This window comes from Taudactylus pleione, unplaced genomic scaffold, assembly GCF_031769625.1.
Source record: "Taudactylus pleione unplaced genomic scaffold, aTauple2 ptg000278l, whole genome shotgun sequence".
Lineage (NCBI taxonomy): Eukaryota > Metazoa > Chordata > Amphibia > Anura > Myobatrachidae > Taudactylus > Taudactylus pleione.
In genome coordinates, this window is record NW_028284680.1 from 2,388,273 (window position 1) to 2,403,772 (window position 15,500).

Consider the following 15,500-nt stretch of genomic DNA (forward strand, 5'->3'; position numbering starts at 1 on the left):
CCATTTTCAGGTACCCCAAATGTGCCAGGACTACTTTATATAGTCTATAATGTACTATATACTTTATATAGTACATTCTAAGGTTCAACTTCATTGAAAGTTGAACCTTAGAATGTACCGGTCACACACACAGCGGAGGCAGCCATTTTGTGTGCTATAAACAATATTCATCACTTTGCGAGCCATCCATGGATGCTTCATTGGTTCTTTGGTTGAACATTTGGCTGCTTTCTCATGAAAGTTGGTGCAGTCCACAAAATGGCTGCCTGCGCTGTGGGTAAGGAGATTCTGAGCGATGTGTGATAAGTCTCCAATTCTATCACCACCTTCTTTACAGATCATGTCAAGTCCTGGCTGAAAGAGTTTAATTCTCCACCTGAGATTATAAGCCCTGCGATAGAGACCCTGCAGAAACTGTGCTATGCTCACCTCGACTCGCCCGAGGGAGTGCAGGTAAGGCACCCTAATGACTCGACCGAGGGAGTGCAGGTAAGGCACCCTAATGACTCGACCGAGGGAGTGTAGGTAAGGCGCCCTAATGACTCGCCCGAGGGAGTGCAGGTAAGGCGCCCTAAGGACTCGCCCGAGGGAGTGCAGGTAAGGCGCCCTAAGGACTCGCCCGAGGGAGTGCAGGTAAGGCGCCCGAGGGAGTGCAGGTAAGGCGCCCTAATGACTCGCCCGAGGGAGTGCAGGTAAGGCGCCCTAATGACTCGCCCGAGGGAGTGCAGGTAAGGCGCCCTAATGACTCGCCCGAGGGAGTGCAGGTAAGGCGCCCTAATGACTCGCCCGAGGGAGTGCAGGTAAGGCGCCCTAATGACTCGCCCGAGGGAGTGCAGGTAAGGTGCCCTAATGACTCGCCCGAGGGAGTGCAGGTAAGGCGCCCTAATGACTCGCCCGAGGGAGTGCAGGTAAGGCGCCCTAATGACTCGCCCGAGGGAGTGCAGGTAAGGCGCCCTAATGACTCGCCCGAGGGAGTGCAGGTAAGGCGCCCTAATGACACGCCCGAGGGAGTGCAGGTAAGGCGCCCTAATGACTCGCCCGAGGGAGTGCAGGTATGTAGCGGTCGTCCCCTCAGTACCAGCGGCCTGTTATACTGCCTGTAATACTGTCCTCTCCTTCTCCTGATACATCACAGACTATCTGTATATATGTAGTGTCCCCTCAGTACCAGCGGCCTGTTATACTGCCTGTAATACTGTCCTCTCCTTCTCCTGATACATCACAGACTATCTGTATATATGTAGTGTCCCCTCAGTACCAGCGGCCTGTTATACTGCCTGTAATACTGTCCTCTCCTTCTCCTGATACATCACAGACTATCTGTATATATGTAGTGTCCCCTCAGTACCAGCGGCCTGTTATACTGCCTGTAATACTGTCCTCTCCTTCTCCTGATACATCACAGACTATCTGTATATATGTAGTGTCCCCTCAGTACCAGCGGCCTGTTATACTGCCTGTAATACTGTCCTCTCCTTCTCCTGATACATCACAGACTATCTGTATATATGTAGTGTCCCCTCAGTACCAGCGGCCTGTTATACTGCCTGTAATACTGTCCTCTCCCTTCTCCTGATACATCACAGACTATCTGTATATATGTAGTGTCCCCTCAGTACCAGCGGCCTGTTATACTGCCTGTAATACTGTCCTCTCCTTCTCCTGATACATCACAGACTATCTGTATATATGTAGTGTCCCCTCAGTACCAGCGGCCTGTTATACTGCCTGTAATACTGTCCTCTCCTTCTCCTGATACATCACAGACTATCTGTATATATGTAGTGTCCCCTCAGTACCAGCGGCCTGTTATACTGCCTGTAATACTGTCCTCTCCTTCTCCTGATACATCACAGACTATCTGTATATATGTAGTGTCCCCTCAGTACCAGCGGCCTGTTATACTGCCTGTAATACTGTCCTCTCCTTCTCCTGATACATCACAGACTATCTGTATATATGTAGTGTCCCCTCAGTACCAGCGGCCTGTTATACTGCCTGTAATACTGTCCTCTCCTTCTCCTGATACATCACAGACTATCTGTATATATGTAGTGTCCCCTCAGTACCAGCGGCCTGTTATACTGCCTGTAATACTGTCCCCTCCTTCTCCTGATACATCACAGACTATCTGTATATATGTAGTGTCCCCTCAGTACCAGCGGCCTGTTATACTGCCTGTAATACTGTCCTCTCCCTTCTCCTGATACATCACAGACTATCTGTATATATGTAGTGTCCCCTCAGTACCAGCGGCCTGTTATACTGCCTGTAATACTGTCCTCTCCTTCTCCTGATACATCACAGACTATCTGTATATATGTAGTGTCCCCTCAGTACCAGCGGCCTGTTATACTGCCTGTAATACTGTCCTCTCCTTCTCCTGATACATCACAGACTATCTGTATATATGTAGTGTCCCCTCAGTACCAGCGGCCTGTTATACTGCCTGTAATACTGTCCTCTCCTTCTCCTGATACATCACAGACTATCTGTATATATGTAGTGTCCCCTCAGTACCAGCGGCCTGTTATACTGCCTGTAATACTGTCCTCTCCTTCTCCTGATACATCACAGACTATCTGTATATATGTAGTGTCCCCTCAGTACCAGCGGCCTGTTATACTGCCTGTAATACTGTCCTCTCCTTCTCCTGATACATCACAGACTATCTGTATATATGTAGTGTCCCCTCAGTACCAGCGGCCTGTTATACTGCCTGTAATACTGTCCTCTCCCTTCTCCTGATACATCACAGACTATCTGTATATATGTAGTGTCCCCTCAGTACCAGCGGCCTGTTATACTGCCTGTAATACTGTCCTCTCCTTCTCCTGATACATCACAGACTATCTGTATATATGTAGTGTCCCCTCAGTACCAGCGGCCTGTTATACTGCCTGTAATACTGTCCTCTCCCTTCTCCTGATACATCACAGACTATCTGTATATATGTAGTGTCCCCTCAGTACCAGCGGCCTGTTATACTGCCTGTAATACTGTCCTCTCCTTCTCCTGATACATCACAGACTATCTGTATATATGTAGTGTCCCCTCAGTACCAGCGGCCTGTTATACTGCCTGTAATACTGTCCTCTCCCTTCTCCTGATACATCACAGACTATCTGTATATATGTAGTGTCCCCTCAGTACCAGCGGCCTGTTATACTGCCTGTAATACTGTCCTCTCCTTCTCCTGATACATCACAGACTATCTGTATATATGTAGTGTCCCCTCAGTACCAGCGGCCTGTTATACTGCCTGTAATACTGTCCTCTCCTTCTCCTGATACATCACAGACTATCTGTATATATGTAGTGTCCCCTCAGTACCAGCGGCCTGTTATACTGCCTGTAATACTGTCCTCTCCTTCTCCTGATACATCACAGACTATCTGTATATATGTAGTGTCCCCTCAGTACCAGCGGCCTGTTATACTGCCTGTAATACTGTCCTCTCCCTTCTCCTGATACATCACAGACTATCTGTATATATGTAGTGTCCCCTCAGTACCAGCGGCCTGTTATACTGCCTGTAATACTGTCCTCTCCTTCTCCTGATACATCACAGACTATCTGTATATATGTAGTGTCCCCTCAGTACCAGCGGCCTGTTATACTGCCTGTAATACTGTCCTCTCCTTCTCCTGATACATCACAGACTATCTGTATATATGTAGTGTCCCCTCAGTACCAGCGGCCTGTTATACTGCCTGTAATACTGTCCTCTCCTTCTCCTGATACATCACAGACTATCTGTATATATGTAGTGTCCCCTCAGTACCAGCGGCCTGTTATACTGCCTGTAATACTGTCCTCTCCTTCTCCTGATACATCACAGACTATCTGTATATATGTAGTGTCCCCTCAGTACCAGCGGCCTGTTATACTGCCTGTAATACTGTCCTCTCCTTCTCCTGATACATCACAGACTATCTGTATATATGTAGTGTCCCCTCAGTACCAGCGGCCTGTTATACTGCCTGTAATACTGTCCTCTCCTTCTCCTGATACATCACAGACTATCTGTATATATGTAGTGTCCCCTCAGTACCAGCGGCCTGTTATACTGCCTGTAATACTGTCCTCTCCTTCTCCTGATACATCACAGACTATCTGTATATATGTAGTGTCCCCTCAGTACCAGCGGCCTGTTATACTGCCTGTAATACTGTCCTCTCCTTCTCCTGATACATCACAGACTATCTGTATATATGTAGTGTCCCCTCAGTACCAGCGGCCTGTTATACTGCCTGTAATACTGTCCTCTCCTTCTCCTGATACATCACAGACTATCTGTATATATGTAGTGTCCCCTCAGTACCAGCGGCCTGTTATACTGCCTGTAATACTGTCCTCTCCTTCTCCTGATACATCACAGACTATCTGTATATATGTAGTGTCCCCTCAGTACCAGCGGCCTGTTATACTGCCTGTAATACTGTCCTCTCCTTCTCCTGATACATCACAGACTATCTGTATATATGTAGTGTCCCCTCAGTACCAGCGGCCTGTTATACTGCCTGTAATACTGTCCTCTCCTTCTCCTGATACATCACAGACTATCTGTATATATGTAGTGTCCCCTCAGTACCAGCGGCCTGTTATACTGCCTGTAATACTGTCCTCTCCTTCTCCTGATACATCACAGACTATCTGTATATATGTAGTGTCCCCTCAGTACCAGCGGCCTGTTATACTGCCTGTAATACTGTCCTCTCCTTCTCCTGATACATCACAGACTATCTGTATATATGTAGTGTCCCCTCAGTACCAGCGGCCTGTTATACTGCCTGTAATACTGTCCTCTCCTTCTCCTGATACATCACAGACTATCTGTATATATGTAGTGTCCCCTCAGTACCAGCGGCCTGTTATACTGCCTGTAATACTGTCCCTCTCCTTCTCCTGATACATCACAGACTATCTGTATATATGTAGTGTCCCCTCAGTACCAGCGGCCTGTTATACTGCCTGTAATACTGTCCTCTCCTTCTCCTGATACATCACAGACTATCTGTATATATGTAGTGTCCCCTCAGTACCAGCGGCCTGTTATACTGCCTGTAATACTGTCCTCTCCTTCTCCTGATACATCACAGACTATCTGTATATATGTAGTGTCCCCTCAGTACCAGCGGCCTGTTATACTGCCTGTAATACTGTCCTCTCCTTCTCCTGATACATCACAGACTATCTGTATATATGTAGTGTCCCCTCAGTACCAGCGGCCTGTTATACTGCCTGTAATACTGTCCTCTCCTTCTCCTGATACATCACAGACTATCTGTATATATGTAGTGTCCCCTCAGTACCAGCGGCCTGTTATACTGCCTGTAATACTGTCCTCTCCTTCTCCTGATACATCACAGACTATCTGTATATATGTAGTGTCCCCTCAGTACCAGCGGCCTGTTATACTGCCTGTAATACTGTCCTCTCCTTCTCCTGATACATCACAGACTATCTGTATATATGTAGTGTCCCCTCAGTACCAGCGGCCTGTTATACTGCCTGTAATACTGTCCTCTCCTTCTCCTGATACATCACAGACTATCTGTATATATGTAGTGTCCCCTCAGTACCAGCGGCCTGTTATACTGCCTGTAATACTGTCCTCTCCTTCTCCTGATACATCACAGACTATCTGTATATATGTAGTGTCCCCTCAGTACCAGCGGCCTGTTATACTGCCTGTAATACTGTCCTCTCCTTCTCCTGATACATCACAGACTATCTGTATATATGTAGTGTCCCCTCAGTACCAGCGGCCTGTTATACTGCCTGTAATACTGTCCTCTCCTTCTCCTGATACATCACAGACTATCTGTATATATGTAGTGTCCCCTCAGTACCAGCGGCCTGTTATACTGCCTGTAATACTGTCCTCTCCTTCTCCTGATACATCACAGACTATCTGTATATATGTAGTGTCCCCTCAGTACCAGCGGCCTGTTATACTGCCTGTAATACTGTCCTCTCCCTTCTCCTGATACATCACAGACTATCTGTATATATGTAGTGTCCCCTCAGTACCAGCGGCCTGTTATACTGCCTGTAATACTGTCCTCTCCTTCTCCTGATACATCACAGACTATCTGTATATATGTAGTGTCCCCTCAGTACCAGCGGCCTGTTATACTGCCTGTAATACTGTCCTCTCCTTCTCCTGATACATCACAGACTATCTGTATATATGTAGTGTCCCCTCAGTACCAGCGGCCTGTTATACTGCCTGTAATACTGTCCTCTCCTTCTCCTGATACATCACAGACTATCTGTATATATGTAGTGTCCCCTCAGTACCAGCGGCCTGTTATACTGCCTGTAATACTGTCCTCTCCTTCTCCTGATACATCACAGACTATCTGTATATATGTAGTGTCCCCTCAGTACCAGCGGCCTGTTATACTGCCTGTAATACTGTCCTCTCCTTCTCCTGATACATCACAGACTATCTGTATATATGTAGTGTCCCCTCAGTACCAGCGGCCTGTTATACTGCCTGTAATACTGTCCCCTCCTTCTCCTGATACATCACAGACTATCTGTATATATGTAGTGTCCCCTCAGTACCAGCGGCCTGTTATACTGCCTGTAATACTGTCCTCTCCTTCTCCTGATACATCACAGACTATCTGTATATATGTAGTGTCCCCTCAGTACCAGCGGCCTGTTATACTGCCTGTAATACTGTCCTCTCCTTCTCCTGATACATCACAGACTATCTGTATATATGTAGTGTCCCCTCAGTACCAGCGGCCTGTTATACTGCCTGTAATACTGTCCTCTCCTTCTCCTGATACATCACAGACTATCTGTATATATGTAGTGTCCCCTCAGTACCAGCGGCCTGTTATACTGCCTGTAATACTGTCCTCTCCTTCTCCTGATACATCACAGACTATCTGTATATATGTAGTGTCCCCTCAGTACCAGCGGCCTGTTATACTGCCTGTAATACTGTCCTCTCCTTCTCCTGATACATCACAGACTATCTGTATATATGTAGTGTCCCCTCAGTACCAGCGGCCTGTTATACTGCCTGTAATACTGTCCTCTCCTTCTCCTGATACATCACAGACTATCTGTATATATGTAGTGTCCCCTCAGTACCAGCGGCCTGTTATACTGCCTGTAATACTGTCCTCTCCTTCTCCTGATACATCACAGACTATCTGTATATATGTAGTGTCCCCTCAGTACCAGCGGCCTGTTATACTGCCTGTAATACTGTCCTCTCCTTCTCCTGATACATCACAGACTATCTGTATATATGTAGTGTCCCCTCAGTACCAGCGGCCTGTTATACTGCCTGTAATACTGTCCTCTCCTTCTCCTGATACATCACAGACTATCTGTATATATGTAGTGTCCCCTCAGTACCAGCGGCCTGTTATACTGCCTGTAATACTGTCCTCTCCTTCTCCTGATACATCACAGACTATCTGTATATATGTAGTGTCCCCTCAGTACCAGCGGCCTGTTATACTGCCTGTAATACTGTCCTCTCCTTCTCCTGATACATCACAGACTATCTGTATATATGTAGTGTCCCCTCAGTACCAGCGGCCTGTTATACTGCCTGTAATACTGTCCTCTCCTTCTCCTGATACATCACAGACTATCTGTATATATGTAGTGTCCCCTCAGTACCAGCGGCCTGTTATACTGCCTGTAATACTGTCCTCTCCTTCTCCTGATACATCACAGACTATCTGTATATATGTAGTGTCCCCTCAGTACCAGCGGCCTGTTATACTGCCTGTAATACTGTCCTCTCCTTCTCCTGATACATCACAGACTATCTGTATATATGTAGTGTCCCCTCAGTACCAGCGGCCTGTTATACTGCCTGTAATACTGTCCTCTCCCTTCTCCTGATACATCACAGACTATCTGTATATATGTAGTGTCCCCTCAGTACCAGCGGCCTGTTATACTGCCTGTAATACTGTCCTCTCCTTCTCCTGATACATCACAGACTATCTGTATATATGTAGTGTCCCCTCAGTACCAGCGGCCTGTTATACTGCCTGTAATACTGTCCTCTCCTTCTCCTGATACATCACAGACTATCTGTATATATGTAGTGTCCCCTCAGTACCAGCGGCCTGTTATACTGCCTGTAATACTGTCCTCTCCTTCTCCTGATACATCACAGACTATCTGTATATATGTAGTGTCCCCTCAGTACCAGCGGCCTGTTATACTGCCTGTAATACTGTCCTCTCCTTCTCCTGATACATCACAGACTATCTGTATATATGTAGTGTCCCCTCAGTACCAGCGGCCTGTTATACTGCCTGTAATACTGTCCTCTCCTTCTCCTGATACATCACAGACTATCTGTATATATGTAGTGTCCCCTCAGTACCAGCGGCCTGTTATACTGCCTGTAATACTGTCCTCTCCTTCTCCTGATACATCACAGACTATCTGTATATATGTAGTGTCCCCTCAGTACCAGCGGCCTGTTATACTGCCTGTAATACTGTCCTCTCCTTCTCCTGATACATCACAGACTATCTGTATATATGTAGTGTCCCCTCAGTACCAGCGGCCTGTTATACTGCCTGTAATACTGTCCTCTCCTTCTCCTGATACATCACAGACTATCTGTATATATGTAGTGTCCCCTCAGTACCAGCGGCCTGTTATACTGCCTGTAATACTGTCCTCTCCTTCTCCTGATACATCACAGACTATCTGTATATATGTAGTGTCCCCTCAGTACCAGCGGCCTGTTATACTGCCTGTAATACTGTCCTCTCCTTCTCCTGATACATCACAGACTATCTGTATATATGTAGTGTCCCCTCAGTACCAGCGGCCTGTTATACTGCCTGTAATACTGTCCTCTCCTTCTCCTGATACATCACAGACTATCTGTATATATGTAGTGTCCCCTCAGTACCAGCGGCCTGTTATACTGCCTGTAATACTGTCCTCTCCTTCTCCTGATACATCACAGACTATCTGTATATATGTAGTGTCCCCTCAGTACCAGCGGCCTGTTATACTGCCTGTAATACTGTCCTCTCCTTCTCCTGATACATCACAGACTATCTGTATATATGTAGTGTCCCCTCAGTACCAGCGGCCTGTTATACTGCCTGTAATACTGTCCTCTCCTTCTCCTGATACATCACAGACTATCTGTATATATGTAGTGTCCCCTCAGTACCAGCGGCCTGTTATACTGCCTGTAATACTGTCCTCTCCTTCTCCTGATACATCACAGACTATCTGTATATATGTAGTGTCCCCTCAGTACCAGCGGCCTGTTATACTGCCTGTAATACTGTCCTCTCCTTCTCCTGATACATCACAGACTATCTGTATATATGTAGTGTCCCCTCAGTACCAGCGGCCTGTTATACTGCCTGTAATACTGTCCTCTCCTTCTCCTGATACATCACAGACTATCTGTATATATGTAGTGTCCCCTCAGTACCAGCGGCCTGTTATACTGCCTGTAATACTGTCCTCTCCTTCTCCTGATACATCACAGACTATCTGTATATATGTAGTGTCCCCTCAGTACCAGCGGCCTGTTATACTGCCTGTAATACTGTCCTCTCCTTCTCCTGATACATCACAGACTATCTGTATATATGTAGTGTCCCCTCAGTACCAGCGGCCTGTTATACTGCCTGTAATACTGTCCTCTCCTTCTCCTGATACATCACAGACTATCTGTATATATGTAGTGTCCCCTCAGTACCAGCGGCCTGTTATACTGCCTGTAATACTGTCCTCTCCTTCTCCTGATACATCACAGACTATCTGTATATATGTAGTGTCCCCTCAGTACCAGCGGCCTGTTATACTGCCTGTAATACTGTCCTCTCCTTCTCCTGATACATCACAGACTATCTGTATATATGTAGTGTCCCCTCAGTACCAGCGGCCTGTTATACTGCCTGTAATACTGTCCTCTCCTTCTCCTGATACATCACAGACTATCTGTATATATGTAGTGTCCCCTCAGTACCAGCGGCCTGTTATACTGCCTGTAATACTGTCCTCTCCTTCTCCTGATACATCACAGACTATCTGTATATATGTAGTGTCCCCTCAGTACCAGCGGCCTGTTATACTGCCTGTAATACTGTCCTCTCCTTCTCCTGATACATCACAGACTATCTGTATAGTAGTGTCCCCTCAGTACCAGCGGCCTGTTATACTGCCTGTAATACTGTCCTCTCCCTTCTCCTGATACATCACAGACTATCTGTATATATGTAGTGTCCCCTCAGTACCAGCGGCCTGTTATACTGCCTGTAATACTGTCCTCTCCTTCTCCTGATACATCACAGACTATCTGTATATATGTAGTGTCCCCTCAGTACCAGCGGCCTGTTATACTGCCTGTAATACTGTCCTCTCCTTCTCCTGATACATCACAGACTATCTGTATATATGTAGTGTCCCCTCAGTACCAGCGGCCTGTTATACTGCCTGTAATACTGTCCTCTCCTTCTCCTGATACATCACAGACTATCTGTATATATGTAGTGTCCCCTCAGTACCAGCGGCCTGTTATACTGCCTGTAATACTGTCCTCTCCTTCTCCTGATACATCACAGACTATCTGTATATATGTAGTGTCCCCTCAGTACCAGCGGCCTGTTATACTGCCTGTAATACTGTCCTCTCCTTCTCCTGATACATCACAGACTATCTGTATATATGTAGTGTCCCCTCAGTACCAGCGGCCTGTTATACTGCCTGTAATACTGTCCTCTCCCTTCTCCTGATACATCACAGACTATCTGTATATATGTAGTGTCCCCTCAGTACCAGCGGCCTGTTATACTGCCTGTAATACTGTCCTCTCCTTCTCCTGATACATCACAGACTATCTGTATATATGTAGTGTCCCCTCAGTACCAGCGGCCTGTTATACTGCCTGTAATACTGTCCTCTCCTTCTCCTGATACATCACAGACTATCTGTATATATGTAGTGTCCCCTCAGTACCAGCGGCCTGTTATACTGCCTGTAATACTGTCCTCTCCTTCTCCTGATACATCACAGACTATCTGTATATATGTAGTGTCCCCTCAGTACCAGCGGCCTGTTATACTGCCTGTAATACTGTCCTCTCCTTCTCCTGATACATCACAGACTATCTGTATATATGTAGTGTCCCCTCAGTACCAGCGGCCTGTTATACTGCCTGTAATACTGTCCTCTCCTTCTCCTGATACATCACAGACTATCTGTATATATGTAGTGTCCCCTCAGTACCAGCGGCCTGTTATACTGCCTGTAATACTGTCCTCTCCTTCTCCTGATACATCACAGACTATCTGTATATATGTAGTGTCCCCTCAGTACCAGCGGCCTGTTATACTGCCTGTAATACTGTCCTCTCCTTCTCCTGATACATCACAGACTATCTGTATATATGTAGTGTCCCCTCAGTACCAGCGGCCTGTTATACTGCCTGTAATACTGTCCTCTCCTTCTCCTGATACATCACAGACTATCTGTATATATGTAGTGTCCCCTCAGTACCAGCGGCCTGTTATACTGCCTGTAATACTGTCCTCTCCTTCTCCTGATACATCACAGACTATCTGTATATATGTAGTGTCCCCTCAGTACCAGCGGCCTGTTATACTGCCTGTAATACTGTCCTCTCCTTCTCCTGATACATCACAGACTATCTGTATATATGTAGTGTCCCCTCAGTACCAGCGGCCTGTTATACTGCCTGTAATACTGTCCTCTCCTTCTCCTGATACATCACAGACTATCTGTATATATGTAGTGTCCCCTCAGTACCAGCGGCCTGTTATACTGCCTGTAATACTGTCCTCTCCTTCTCCTGATACATCACAGACTATCTGTATATATGTAGTGTCCCCTCAGTACCAGCGGCCTGTTATACTGCCTGTAATACTGTCCTCTCCTTCTCCTGATACATCACAGACTATCTGTATATATGTAGTGTCCCCTCAGTACCAGCGGCCTGTTATACTGCCTGTAATACTGTCCTCTCCTTCTCCTGATACATCACAGACTATCTGTATATATGTAGTGTCCCCTCAGTACCAGCGGCCTGTTATACTGCCTGTAATACTGTCCTCTCCTTCTCCTGATACATCACAGACTATCTGTATATATGTAGTGTCCCCTCAGTACCAGCGGCCTGTTATACTGCCTGTAATACTGTCCTCTCCTTCTCCTGATACATCACAGACTATCTGTATATATGTAGTGTCCCCTCAGTACCAGCGGCCTGTTATACTGCCTGTAATACTGTCCTCTCCTTCTCCTGATACATCACAGACTATCTGTATATATGTAGTGTCCCCTCAGTACCAGCGGCCTGTTATACTGCCTGTAATACTGTCCTCTCCTTCTCCTGATACATCACAGACTATCTGTATATATGTAGTGTCCCCTCAGTACCAGCGGCCTGTTATACTGCCTGTAATACTGTCCTCTCCTTCTCCTGATACATCACAGACTATCTGTATATATGTAGTGTCCCCTCAGTACCAGCGGCCTGTTATACTGCCTGTAATACTGTCCTCTCCTTCTCCTGATACATCACAGACTATCTGTATATATGTAGTGTCCCCTCAGTACCAGCGGCCTGTTATACTGCCTGTAATACTGTCCTCTCCTTCTCCTGATACATCACAGACTATCTGTATATATGTAGTGTCCCCTCAGTACCAGCGGCCTGTTATACTGCCTGTAATACTGTCCTCTCCTTCTCCTGATACATCACAGACTATCTGTATATATGTAGTGTCCCCTCAGTACCAGCGGCCTGTTATACTGCCTGTAATACTGTCCTCTCCTTCTCCTGATACATCACAGACTATCTGTATATATGTAGTGTCCCCTCAGTACCAGCGGCCTGTTATACTGCCTGTAATACTGTCCTCTCCTTCTCCTGATACATCACAGACTATCTGTATATATGTAGTGTCCCCTCAGTACCAGCGGCCTGTTATACTGCCTGTAATACTGTCCTCTCCTTCTCCTGATACATCACAGACTATCTGTATATATGTAGTGTCCCCTCAGTACCAGCGGCCTGTTATACTGCCTGTAATACTGTCCTCTCCTTCTCCTGATACATCACAGACTATCTGTATATATGTAGTGTCCCCTCAGTACCAGCGGCCTGTTATACTGCCTGTAATACTGTCCCTCTCCTTCTCCTGATACATCACAGACTATCTGTATATATGTAGTGTCCCCTCAGTACCAGCGGCCTGTTATACTGCCTGTAATACTGTCCTCTCCTTCTCCTGATACATCACAGACTATCTGTATATATGTAGTGTCCCCTCAGTACCAGCGGCCTGTTATACTGCCTGTAATACTGTCCTCTCCCTTCTCCTGATACATCACAGACTATCTGTATATATGTAGTGTCCCCTCAGTACCAGCGGCCTGTTATACTGCCTGTAATACTGTCCTCTCCCTTCTCCTGATACATCACAGACTATCTGTATATATGTAGTGTCCCCTCAGTACCAGCGGCCTGTTATACTGCCTGTAATACTGTCCTCTCCTTCTCCTGATACATCACAGACTATCTGTATATATGTAGTGTCCCCTCAGTACCAGCGGCCTGTTATACTGCCTGTAATACTGTCCTCTCCTTCTCCTGATACATCACAGACTATCTGTATATATGTAGTGTCCCCTCAGTACCAGCGGCCTGTTATACTGCCTGTAATACTGTCCTCTCCTTCTCCTGATACATCACACACTATCTGTATATATGTAGTGTCCCCTCAGTACCAGCGGCCTGTTATACTGCCTGTAATACTGTCCTCTCCTTCTCCTGATACATCACAGACTATCTGTATATATGTAGTGTCCCCTCAGTACCAGCGGCCTGTTATACTGCCTGTAATACTGTCCTCTCCTTCTCCTGATACATCACAGACTATCTGTATATATGTAGTGTCCCCTCAGTACCAGCGGCCTGTTATACTGCCTGTAATACTGTCCTCTCCTTCTCCTGATACATCACAGACTATCTGTATATATGTAGTGTCCCCTCAGTACCAGCGGCCTGTTATACTGCCTGTAATACTGTCCTCTCCTTCTCCTGATACATCACAGACTATCTGTATATATGTAGTGTCCCCTCAGTACCAGCGGCCTGTTATACTGCCTGTAATACTGTCCTCTCCTTCTCCTGATACATCACAGACTATCTGTATATATGTAGTGTCCCCTCAGTACCAGCGGCCTGTTATACTGCCTGTAATACTGTCCTCTCCTTCTCCTGATACATCACAGACTATCTGTATATATGTAGTTTCTACTTCAGGGTCCATAGGGGGTCCACAGGGTTGACCTTGGGGTATAGCTGGATCTGGATCCACGGGCACCACGCAGTTAAAGCTTTGCTGCTCCCAGAATGCACTTGGGTCCGTCCTCCTCTATACCCCGCCCCGGCCACAGGCACCTCAGTTTTAGTTGGTGCCCGGCCGGAGTCGGGTCACCCTGTCGCAGTGGGGCTGCAGGAGCAGCCCCTAAGCTTTATTTTAAAAGAGAAATTTTTTATTTTTTTCTACTTTTTTTTTTACACTGTTAGAGCGGCAGCATCAGACTGTGCTTTAGGACGTCCACGCTGCCGCTCCTTCTCCCCGCTGGCGCCGCGACGCCAGTACAGCTCTGGGGATCGCGGCGGGACCCCAGAGCCTGTACTAGCCGGGCTCTGGGGACTCCCTTGACTGCTGCCGGACGCGACGGGGATCAGGTAAGCCGCGGGTCGCCGCGTGCGGCGGCCCGCGGATACTTCAATGCAGTCAGGAGCCTCCGGTCTCTGGGGACAGACCAGAGGCGCTAGCGGCGGCGGCGGGCTCCCCCTCGATTGAGGAATACCCCGCGTGTCCGCTAGACCACCAGGGTATCAGGCTGGTAGCAGGACCGGCAACCCGGGGGTTAATTGCTAGCCAGGGGAGGCAGCCTTCCCTGTCTAGCGGCTCCTCCCCTCAGCTCAGCGCGCCTTTCAACTAGCAGTCTGGCGTCGCTGAGCTGCTCTTATCTCTCGGCCACTCCTCCTCTGAGGTCTCCGGCGGCCATCTTTACTGGCACATCGCAGACTCCCAGGCGGTATCAAGTGGACCGGTCCCCCTGTGTACCTCTCCCCTGCTAAAGGACAGTGTACACAGCGCTATAGCCCTCCCAGACACTGAATCTGGGCGGTTGATTGTAGCGGAAGGTGCAGTGACTTTTCTGCATTGTATGTGACTATTGCTAGTGCTGCCTGTCTGTGACTTATTCTCCTTTACTGTCAGCTTATACCTATCCCTTTCCTTCTCCTACGGCCCGGCAGGTGTGTGGGGGAAGGGCGTTTTTCTGAGACCCTCACTTATATAAAACACGTATTTGTGGGGTCAGTCACATACTGTTGTGTGCTACACAGTACCATATCTGGGCTGTTGTGTCGCATACTGGTGAGTGCGCGGGTGTTAAAACCGTAATTCCTCTGGTGATACCTGTTTCTT

General features: G+C 47.2%; 1 protein-coding gene across 1 annotated transcript in view; it reads left to right on the forward strand.

Moving 5' to 3' along the window:
- Positions 1 to 15,500, forward strand: part of NCAPD3 (non-SMC condensin II complex subunit D3) — an 84,798-nt gene that overhangs the window by 43,136 nt on the left and 26,162 nt on the right. The window contains exon 19 of the mRNA XM_088481760.1: positions 338 to 453. Coding sequence (XP_088337886.1) covers positions 338 to 453 — 116 coding nt within the window. The remainder of the gene's footprint in view (positions 1 to 337; positions 454 to 15,500) is intronic.